Source organism: Rhipicephalus sanguineus, chromosome 9 (assembly GCF_013339695.2).
Source record: "Rhipicephalus sanguineus isolate Rsan-2018 chromosome 9, BIME_Rsan_1.4, whole genome shotgun sequence".
NCBI classification, from domain to species: Eukaryota; Metazoa; Arthropoda; class Arachnida; order Ixodida; family Ixodidae; genus Rhipicephalus; species Rhipicephalus sanguineus.
Window position 1 is genome coordinate 107,130,812 of NC_051184.2, and position 12,035 is coordinate 107,142,846.

At 43.3% G+C, this 12,035-nt stretch overlaps 1 protein-coding gene across 1 annotated transcript; it reads right to left on the bottom strand.

Moving 5' to 3' along the window:
* Positions 1-2,515: 2,515 nt before the first annotated feature.
* Positions 2,516-4,400, bottom strand: LOC119404347 (uncharacterized). The gene is made up of 3 exons (XM_037670891.1): positions 4,272-4,400; positions 3,452-3,616; positions 2,516-3,169 (listed from the first exon to the last, which is right to left on the bottom strand). The coding sequence occupies exons 1-3, from the start codon at positions 4,356-4,358 to the stop codon at positions 2,864-2,866; spliced, it is 558 nt and encodes a 185-aa protein (XP_037526819.1). The 5' UTR covers positions 4,359-4,400; the 3' UTR covers positions 2,516-2,863.
* Positions 4,401-12,035: the final 7,635 nt, after the last annotated feature.

Here is a 12,035-nt window from a genome sequence, read left to right on the forward strand (position 1 = left end):
GGAGTTTGGCCCGCATAGAGGAACTGATCAGCGGACGCGACAGCATTGTCAGGACCTGCTCTTTATGCTTGCCCGACGGCTCTGTTGTGAAGCGGCCCGTACAGCTACTTTACCCGTTGGAAGCCAACTAACGTCATCTGTCGGCGCGGGAGACTGTTGTGACTTCCTTTTCTTCGTCATTCGTCTACAGATGACCAAACATCATCATTATAGATGCTCCTCACGAGCTGACGCGTGCTCACGTAGCAGCGCTGACTCGCCCTCTTCTTTTCTTTTTTTTCTGTTCCATTAAAGCGGTTCATCTTGCAAGACGTGTTTTTGGCTCGATGTTAACCCCGCCGCAGTTGGAAGGCTTAGAGGTCCAACAGCAATGATTACCATAGCAACAAGTTGGAACATCACGCGAGCAACCGGAAGCAGCTCGAAACTCGCAGCGTGCTCCACGAGCACAAAAGACGCCCAAAAAAGCACGCGCAGGAAGAGCGCGAACAACTGTCATAGAGCGACATTCAAAGCGTGCTGCTCAAACAGAAAGAAGGACGCAGGAAACGAACGCACACGTATACACACGACGAGTGCGAACTAACAACTGTTCTCTTTGTTACTTCTTTGTGGTTGAGCAGCGCGCTCCTTTTGGAAACACGGCTGCTGCAGCGAGCGAAGTGACGTTCGTGCACTCTCTAACTTCAACGCAAGCTTTCCGGTGAAAGCACAAGACGAACAAACGACCCACATCACGAGATAACTGCACGCGCGCGGGCGACTACGCCCTTTTAGAGTGTATTAGAGAAGAGGAACGCTCGGAACGGCCGCAGCCCCAATGTGCAGAAAGGGAAGCCCAAACCGTGTCAATCCGCTTGTGACGCTGCGATAGGTAGTCCGCAAGATGTCGTCATTTAAGAGTTTCACGTGGCTCCGCCTAAGTGCTGCAGGGGTGAAATGCCAGCTTCCCATTTAAAAGGCCTGCACTCGAATCGCAGCTACACTCTAAACCGGGTAACCCTTACTATAGGTGCACATTTTCAAATCCTAGTATACCTATATTTTAAAGGTTAAAAAGTAACTTATATGCGTGTAACCTTTATTATAAGTATACAGGAAAATATGTAACCCTTAGCATTCTACGTGTTAGATACCTATTTCAAAGGTTACTTGTCGGCCTTTCACCCCTTATATATATATATATATATATATATATATATATATATATATATATATATATATATATATATATATATATATATATATATATATATATATATACACGTGTAGAACCTGTCACGCAGCTAACCCCGTATATATATAGTGACGATTTTCCCACGCGACCAATGTTGTTGCAGTATATTTCAGTGTTTTGGGCAGCGACGGCCCAAACATTGGCGCGGTTCCGAGTGCCAATTTCGAGCGTAAAACTGCACATGATTTTTTCAATATTCTACCAACCTTCGTAAAAACGGCAGGCAGTGCACAGAACGCAAATAATGTGTCGGCAAGTTTCACCAGTACTGAAGCACTGAACTGAACAAGTTCACTGAACTGAGATCAAATAATGCCGTAAACGAGTGCGATATTGCCAGGAAGTCGCATCTTGTCATTTATATAACGAAAACATGGTGAGGCGTGGGCATTGCTTTGAATATAATTTTCGAAAATCATTCTTAATTATTTCCGTTGGTGTTTTGCCGAAGTGCCGATATATAAAGCTGCCGGGCATGTCTTTCGTACAAACACACACATTCGTTTGTTTCAGACTCGACAAATTACAACATCAGTCCCGACTGAAGAAGCACCTTCACAGGGATGTCATCTTTCAACAAATCTAATTTACATTTTATTTTATTCGATAAATGTTTTGCTTGAAGCAAAACGGAAAGGCGAGCTAGTTGGTACTGATTCATAATGGTGTAATAGTAGCGCAAAAAAAGACGAAGACAAGAAAGTGAACACCACAAGCGCTTACTCACAACTGAAAGCTTTATTGCTTGAACAGAAAATATATCTAAACTTGACGCTCGACTAATTCCCGCGCATGCACATCGTGGACAAGGCAAAAGGCAAAAACCATAACGCATGCGCGGGAGTTCGTCGAGCGTCAAGTCTAGATATATTTTCTGTTCAAGCAATAAAGCTTTCAGTTGTGAGTAAGCGCTTGTGGTGTTCACTTTCTTGTCTTCGTCTTTTTTTGCGCTACTATTACACCATTATGAATGTTTTGCTTGTCATGCACTGACATGCGGCCTATTTTATCCATATAGACCTCAGGACACAAAGCACCAATGGCATAAAGAAGCCATGTGTCTTGCACTCATAAGCAGATATTTATATATATTGAACATCAGGAGTTCAGTTCTAATTTCGAGCACTCCACGTGACTGCTGAGGATGCTGCGGTAGTGAAAGGGTATTGTATGCTGTTACAATTATACCACATAAAATATTTCAGCTCAAGCATATAGGCTGCGTAATTCGCCACACAGATGTGTGACATGCTTAGAAAAGAGTTCAAAGTGACGCAATTGAAATATTTTTATTCGGAAAATCGCAGACAAGAATTATGTAGGTCTAACTTAGTCCCAAGGACAAAACTAGCAAAGAAACAACAGCGATTGGTTTGCACTACAATGAAAAGAAACTAACATAAAAATTATGCTAACAGTACTGTGCACTTCAAGATACTATAAAAATGTGCTTGCTTTCTGGCTTGAAAAAAGTCAGAGAGATTTGTTTTACTCTTTACTGGGAAATTGGGAATGCAATATAATGTCGCGAAACTCGACTACTGATACTTTTGGAAGTTCGTATATAAAAGCTGCATGTACCATACAAAGACAATACGAGGACCCGTCCCTGTAAAGTGCCTTACTTTAAGGAATAATCCTCTTCTTCAACAATGTTAAAAAACACTTCAAACGCTTGCATGTAGCTGCCGCGGGGACAACTTCATGTGGTAGCACAAGCTTCTGCGTTAGCAAAAGCATTTGTGAAAAAGTGTGAGGGTATTCCAGGCTCTTAATATAATACAATAAAAGGCAGAGGATGAGGGCACGCTCCAGACCGCCAGTAGGAAGATTGATCACTTCACTTGGACCGCCAGCAAAAATGCGGATTCCCTCCGAGCTAGTGACTATATGTGGAGTGGTAACAGCATGCTCTCCTGAAGGCAGCGGCATCTATAAAGGTGTAAAAAAATGTAAATACTTGTTATATATAAGTAAACCATGAGGCAATTGCAAAAGAGTAGGATTAAACTGCTGCTACGTCGGCATGGTCTTGCTAATGGTCTCCGTGTTGCAAGAACGTATAACGCTTCCTTAGAAGCTTTACCGAGTAGCTTTACCATTCTAAATCTTACTAATTCGTGTATCGTACTTAAGTCGTCATACATTGGATTATTTCCTTCAGCAACACGCTTTGAAGAGCATTTGAATACATTGTTTAGCTCATTCACTTACCTCATTTATCAGAGCATGTGTTGACTTTGGCTGTAAGTAGTTCATGAGGTCCAAAAGTGTACATTCATGTCCTTGTCTTTCGGAGAACACTTTGAGGGCACTGGTCACCTTTTTCTCCAGGTCACTGATGTTCAGCTGAAACCTCAGTTCCGCCTCAATGCACAGCTAAAAGGAACCGCAACAAAACAAAGTTAAAGCATTTGCAGATAACAACATCATATTGTGTTTCAGACTAGCTCTATTCAGTAGATTTCAATGCGCATTTCTGCTCATAACGATACTGTGGCAAAATATTCACGTTTATCACAATTTCAACTAAATAGTGGAGCTGTGGAATTTTTCGTAGCTCATTTGTTCATTATCGATAACGTACTACCAGGTAAAAGTGGTAAAAGTGATGATGTATAATGAAATGTAGTTGATGTGTTAAACTTGAGTAAACTTTCATAAATATTTTGCACAGTATCCTTGTCAGTGTTTGCTACAGTGGTCATTTTGTTATGAATAAATGTGCACCCTTTTAGCTATTTCAATATTGTCTTCTGAAGTGCAAAACCAATCAAATAGAGCAGAGCTGGGCAAACCTCAAGTTCTACAAGAAGCGTCCCGACGTGGGAGTCGCCCACTGCGCGCTAGGGCGCGTGCCGCAGGACATCATTAAAGTTATTTCAATCAATCAATGAAATATCTTTTCTAAGCTGGTTTTTTCACCCATCCTGTGAGCAAGTGTTATTCTGAATCGCTAAAAAGAGTCGTGAAAAGCCTAATAAGCAAATATGTGCATTTTTCAACACTCGAGGAATACCAACACTTTACTTACAATTTCTTCCACCAAGAAGTACCGAGGTAAAGGATCCGCATGTGTCTTACAACGTTCAGGAAGCGTTATTTCCAGAAGGCGCCTCATCCTTGCCGTATCATATACCACACCAGACAAGCTGGATGAATCCAATGCCTGAAATTCATGAATTTTTCTGTGAGTACCATGTCAAGCGCCCCAACTGCATAGGACCTCATGCTATGTGCAGTGGCTTAATCAACGCCAGGCATTGCGCAATTTTTGTGCAAACATGCTAGGCAACAAACCTGCAACTCAGAGGCAGCACTTTCCTTTGTAAAGACAAAGGTGTCTGTGGAGGCTGGGACAGTTGTTGCTCTTTTCTTTTCCCTATGCCTTCTAACTTTGCGTGCAATTGATAGCCTTCGTATGAACACACTCTGCAAAACAAACATCCAGCAATTCTTTTGGGTGTTGTAATGTCTTTGCAAGCTATGGTAAAATGAAGTAAAAAGAGAAATAAAATCATGAAAAATAGCAAGTACACACTGCTATTCATAGCTGTTAAATACTTTTAAAAATAGATTAATATCAGGAAAACATTACTCAAGCTGAAAATTGGTGAACTTAATATTGCACAAACTCAGTTAGCCAACTTGTATGTGACTGCAGTTATTAGCTTGTGTTTAGTCTTTCACTTACATAGACATGGCTTCGTGTCTGCTGAAGACGGCTGCCTGGTTTTGGATCCTCCCACATGAACCGTGGGTACTTTTTAGAAAGTGCCTCACCGAGCGCATCATACTGCCAGCGGCATTCTGCTGTGTTGCAGCTCGTAATAATCTGATTTTCACTGAAAATGTACAATACAATGAACTCAATTTATATTTCATAATAACGCTTCTGGGTTAATTTCAAGAAATACATAACACGCAGGCATCGTGATTAGGTAATAATTCTCAGCTAAGTCAGAATGCTAGAGATCAAAACGATACGACTTACTCTAAAAATAGAGCAATTTCCGCTCGAAGCTGGCGACACAGCCTTCTATGTTGGCTTCCCGAACTAGCTTTTCCTTGCAGCAGTGGCTGTACACATTCCGAAAACGATGGCAAGCTTTCAAGCAGCCACTTCAGGAATTCCTGAACAAATAATATAATCTTTATTGCAAAAGGTGATGATGAGGACATCGGTTTGTGCAAAGTAAGACAGAGAAAATTTCAACAAGATACATATTACAGCTCGGCAAGAGGAGATTCATGAACGCATTTCGTAATTGCATAAAAATCACCATTTTTTGTGTAAGAATACAGAGGCCATGGGTACAACAATGACTCAGGGTTGATAACCAAAGTATGCGGCGTCCTTAGAAGATTAAAGGCATTCAGGTTTGAAGAAAAGCAGACCTTCACAAAAATTTCTACAATGAAAAACAGCTTGTCTTTCCAAACTACAACATCCTGAACCTTTCCAAAGACTACATCATCATTTTTTGAGAAAACAACCACATCAGAAACAGAAATCTTCACGTTAAACACGTATGCAAAAGGCACAGAGCTGGCAACTTTCCCAAGGTCATTTAAATCCAACCCAGATTGCAGAAACGCCGCCGTCAAGCAGAATGGCATGCCAAAGCCTTCCAATCTGTATTTCTCATTAGCCCCACTGAATTTGGGGTGCTGTGGCCCTTCCCATAAATCACTGGACATCTTCATCTGAAAAAAGTCGGCCACTGATAGTGGAATATTCTTGAAATTCCAAAATTTTTTTGATTTTGGTAGAGCATTCTTGCTCTCGAATCTCATGGTCCAGTGATGATGGGAAGGGCCAAAGCGCCTTATCTGGGAGGGTATGTGCAAAAGCATGTGCAGCTTTGGTCGAAATGCATCTGGGCCGTAAAGCCGAACAAAGATTTCGTTGTGTCGCGCTATTACCACTTCAACATCAGCTAATGCATCTGGTGACATTACAGGAGAAATAAGCAACTGCACTATAACACACAGCAACAAAAAAGATTGACAGTGTGGTTCTCGCACAAGATCTTGTGGTATAAGGTCACATAGCATGAAGCGGAAATGCAGCAAAAGTACAAGACTAGAGCTAGCTGAACAAGGAAAGCTGAAATCAGTCTCAAATGGCCGTGGATAATCACTCTTGCTCACAAGCTTATGAAAGCGAAAGTTTGAAACAGCCTCGTTAAGTTGAGCCAATGTCATCCATGATGCATCCCTTACCATAAACTTGACAAAAAGTGAAATCTCAAGTAGGACAACTCCCTCCAACAAAATATGCATGGGGTCATACAAAAGATCAGTCAAGACTGAAAAGTTATCAAGTTGTGCAAGAACAGAAGCTGAATATAATGCCATACTGTGCTGACAACTCAATCTGTTCCTTTCTCGATGTTGCTTTTCCAAGCTGCAGCAACTGTTCAGCATACTGTGATTCTGTTCTCAATGGACACTCTATTTCGCAGTGAAACTTATGAAAGTCCATCGTTGGAACTGTGCATGTCCTGCATGCCATCCGAACATTTTTACTAAATGATTCCTTAAATCCACCGATATTATGGCAAGCCAAAGAATCACCACTGTACGCAAGCAGGAACCCATAAAATGTTTCCTCACCAACCAAAGTCTTTAATTTACAGCCCTTCTGTAGGTCATTTACAGTTGATATGAAGTCTTTAAGGAGCATGCCCTTTGCTTTAGGTGTCTTGAGATCTCTTGACTTTCCCACCGCAAGCAAAAATATATCGCTTACTTTAGATCTCTCAAATGGCGGGATGTTGACAAATGTTACATAAAAAACTGTAAGCTTGCCTCTGGACCCTCTTTTCATACCTATCGGGTTAGCCAATTCAATGTCATCACAATACAGCAGCATCACAATCAGATTTTTTTCATGAGTTGCTATTGAGTGGCATTGAAATCGCGTGCCATCAGTAAAGTCTTTGAGTAAATCACACTCTCTTGACATAAGGTTGCATTGAAAAAAGTCAGCCAAGGTTGGATGAAGTAACAAATTTTCAAGGAGATTTTTTAGAGGCACAAAGTAAGCCTTCTCTCCAGAAGCAAGGATTATCTCCTGGGGAGCAACATAAATTTTTTGGAAGGAGTACAGTGCTTTCCTGGCTTTTTGATTGCACACTGCAGAAACATCAATTGCACAGCCAGCAGTTGCCAAGATATCTGCAACACTGTTCACAACCATGTCTATTGCAGCTTTCGAGCAGCGATGCTTTGACTCTAGATGCCTAGCCAAAGACGACAGCTTAGTCACCAAGTGCAAACTTGACGCATCCTCAGCATCCTGGTCGTAGCTCTCCACATCCGTACTTTCATTGCAGGCTACATCATTGAAAGATATATTTCCGACAGCTTTGCTTGCAGCATCAAAAGAATTTCGACTTGTCTCAGCCCCACCACACGGCACATGAGAAATAAGTCTATCGTCATCACATGCTGCACAAGGACTATCAACATGGCGTTTGTAGTACGCCATGCATGGAAACCGCTTGCGGCATACTGTGCACACCAGTGTGACTTTGTTCATGTGAAGATTCTTCATGTGACGTGCAAATGCATAGAAATGTCTGGTGGTGAATCTACAGGCGATGCAGACATGTTTCCTGACCTTGCTCTTTGGTGTCAGCTTGTGAAGTTGCATTCCACGATCAGTGTCACTATATGCTGGAGGGCTTGTTCCTTGTTGGCCTGTTAATACAAACATAAAGCTTCAAGTGCATCTGTCTCAAGTTCAATTTCCGTGCTCTCTCATTTGCTGCCAATAGAGCAATAAACCAGATGCATGCATGTAGAACTATTTCCTATCACAGCACTAATGATAAAGTGAACCCCCTAAATTAATGTTGAATACAGGCGCTGAGTTCAGTAATAAAACCCAATGCACTGACACACAAATGCATACAGCCACGACCGGAAGGACTAGCATAAATCTGGTAACATGAATAAGTGTTGCAAGAAAGCGCAGATACTACACAACTATTATTCAGAATTACTCTGGTCTCTAATGCGCGTGTTATTTACTATTTCGGTGTGCAGAGAATTTGCCTTCTCGTTTTCATACCTTCGTGTCGAACAAGGGCAGCATCTCTAGTGGCTCTATTCTCTTCCTCACAGCACAGAGGGGAGCCGTCATTGACAATGGAGGGTAGCCTTTCTGCAATGAAGAGAGACACGACAAAATACTTTACAAAGGAAACTTCTCCCAATCATTCAACACTGCCCTACCAGTTGAACAGTGCGGTGGTGCAGATGCTGAGGTCATTTCACTTCGGTCCTCTGCTTCGTGGCCTAGGCAGGCAGAAATAAAATACATTGGCAACCGTATCAGCACGAAGCAATAAAAGCAGGACATTCAGTATGTGGCATGCACAACACTAACCATAATCCGCTGATGAAGCTTCTCTAACAGCATCGTTGCAGCGTATAGCACTGCTCACTGCTGTGCCTACTTCCTCTGTAAGTGATTGCATCAAACACAAGATAATATGTAGCAGCACGTTACAGTACAAAATCCACTTTGCACATAATAAATCAGGCATTCAACTTAGTTTCTGCCATGGAAGAGAGTATCCCATAGAAACGGCCCCGCAGGTTTTCATTGATCTGCCATTCTCTTTGACATACCATAACGTGTTACGCACTTGTTCATATCAACAAGCCCAACCAAGTTCTAGATTTCTGGCCATGTCCGAGTCACTTTTTTAGTTATTTCCAACACCCGGCCATGCTAGGCAGGGCGTATCATTTATTTTCGATAGTAAGAGATTAGATGAGGGCTCAATCAGATTTTCTTATGTTGCCATTTTAATAAATTTAGGAGAAACTGTGGAGTTGCTGCAGCTCCAGAAAAAGGGCCTACCAAAACAACACACTAGACACCTGAACCTGTTCCAGTGCACTAACACAGTTTCTATTCCACCCATTCACGCAAAGCACTTCACCCATCTTCACCCATTCACGCAAAGCACTCAAAGTTTAGCGATCGAGGTTATCTTACTGATTCGAAACCACTGTGACATACGCACCAGTTAGCACGACAGCTTCGCCGGAAAAAGTTGACACCGTGCAAGCCGTACCGTGGTCAACTACCGGCTCTCTCAGTTGATCTGTGGACAAACGTGAAAAAAAAAGATATTGCGTAATTGTACGCCAACCAAAAGGTGATCAAGCCGCTGACAACACGAATTCGCATGCACTTTCTGTATGTACATGCTAATTCAATCAAGCCCTAAAATTTGTACAGGTCGCCCCTTCACTATTCTAGGATTAATACAGTACACAAATTAACTGTAATAATATTAAGTTAATCAGTTGTAAATTAAAGTGTAATCATTCAAAATGACAATGTGCCACAGGAAGCTGCACTTCGCGATCTCGCTGCAATTGTGCGCAATGGGTTCCTGCCTTATTGCTCTTCAACTCGGACTAGTACAATGTAAGCGCTTCTTTATTCTTGGGCTGCTCCGTTGTTCTCATTCACGGCGCCGAGCGGCCAAGAACGCGTTGCGCACTCGATAACGTGGTCGCGGCGCAGTTCGTGCAAAATCGTAATAAAAGCCGACAGCGCGAAACGGAGCGTACACGAGACGTTTTTACCTAGCGCACGTGTATGTCATTATGTTGCGCCCCGGATGACTGCGCGATTACAAGAAACAGCTGAAACCAAATTACAGAGCACAAACACTGACGCCTTGTTGAGGCAAGCAAAATGACACGTCCGGACCAACGGCGCATGACCCGCCCAAAACCCGCAGGCGCGCACGACGGCTCCGCTTCGAAAAGCAACATGAGCCGCAAAGAAATAAATAATAATATCTGGGGTTTAACGTCCCAAAACCACGATATGATTATCAGAGACGCCGTAGTGGAGAGCTCCGGAAACTTCGACCACCTGGGGTTCTTTAACGTGCACATAAATCTAAGTACACGGGCCTCAAACATTTTCGGCTCCACCGGAAATGCAGCCGCCGCGGCCGGGATTCGATCCCGCGACCTTCGGGTCAGCAGTCGAGCGCCATAAGCACTGGACCACCGTGGCGGGAGAGCCGCAAAAAAAAGGCGAGCGGGCATAACACAGAGAAACCTCATCGGTGAACGTACACGCAACGCTTAATGAACACAATCTGTCTACCAAGCTCGAGTGCGGAGGGCGCCGGTGGCAGCGTCTTCACAAAGCCGAAACTATAAACGCGCGCGCACTTCACCTCCACGTGCACCATGCGTAAACACACAGCCTCATTGACAGGAGGCTACGGTGCATAGCAATGTCGCACTGTGCTGCTAGAGAAACTATTCGTGTAAGAGTTAAGGACGCAGTCCACAACACAGAAGTGCTTACATGTGCTACCGACATTCGAAATGCTACGCGCAAGCACATGTATAGTTTGAACAAACGGCACTTACCAAGCTCGAGTATCTTCCCGTGGACTCCCGGGCAATGGTCGCAGTACTCGCATTTTATCTTCGACGGACCAGTCACTGTATACTGCTGGCAGTCGCACACCTGCTCGTTACATCGGCCTCGTAAAATGCCGAACATGTCCTTGTTTGTGAAGGCCATGGATGCGGAGAGAGGTACCCCAAATCACCGAAAAATAATCCACGAGGCGCGAAGCGTGCTACCGCCACGCCGCCATAATAGCACGCTTCCCATAAAGCACAGACGCAAAGCATCAAGGAGAGATGAAACTGACAAAATGGCGTCTCCTGTTGAACCTTCGAGAGGGCACAAGCGAGCCTCTCTAGCGCTTTTGTTGCGTGAGAACGTTGCGCCGCCGTGTATAGGTTACTGTGTAAGGGTTACACTTCAGTTTTTGCTAATGTAACCTATAAAAGCGCTTCGAAACCTATATTTTCTGAACAGATGGACCCCGTATCTCTTAAACATCGCGGAAAACATTAAAAAGTCAAAACAACTCTCGTTGTAACCCTTATTTTATGGGTTAAAACTGCGTATGGGTTGCAGTATCGGTTACCGGACTTAGAGTGTAGTTGCCACGAGATCGTGCTATAGGTGGGAACACCATCGCAGCGTTTGTGTGGATAAGCGATCTGCGGCGCGTATACAAATGTACGCACCGGCGCTTCGCCGTAGGCGGTTTGAATCGATTGTCGCCGAACAAAGTGCGTTGACTACAGCGTAACGGTGCTGTATACACCCTCCATTGCCACATGAATGCACGAAACTGTCCTAACGTACATATTACGAGAATTGCAAACTACCATTAAATGGCGTTCTGGCCTTCGGTCACATTGGTGTTTTGCACGGTGCTCGATGTTTTTATTGGTTTATTTTCACGCGTTTAAATTGTTTTGCTTATACCACAATATAAACATAGTTGCGCAACTAAGCCAATGAAGTATTTGCTTCTTCCTCTATAGGGTACGAAGAAAGAGAACCTGTATTTCTGCGTAATTAGACGAAGTAGAACCTTGTGCACTCTGCTTTTCCTTTTGCATGAATGCGCGTGAGTAGGCAAAAATATACATACGCGTGAGTACAATACGCGTGAGTAGGCATGAGTACGCTGTAGAAATGCGTGGATTCAGGTTTTTTTACCGCTAACCATCCTCTGCAGATGCTGCTTCTTGCTTTGCGGTATCACACGGATTTCCAAATCGCCAACACATCACGAGATGGTGTCGCTGAAATTCTGCATTCACACCTCGACATTTAGTACTTTTTTTCATTTAGGACGATGCCAAATGCGTTGTGTGATGTGCCTGAACGAGAAAGTGGTACCCACATGGAAATGATTTTGACGAATTGACGGTACGA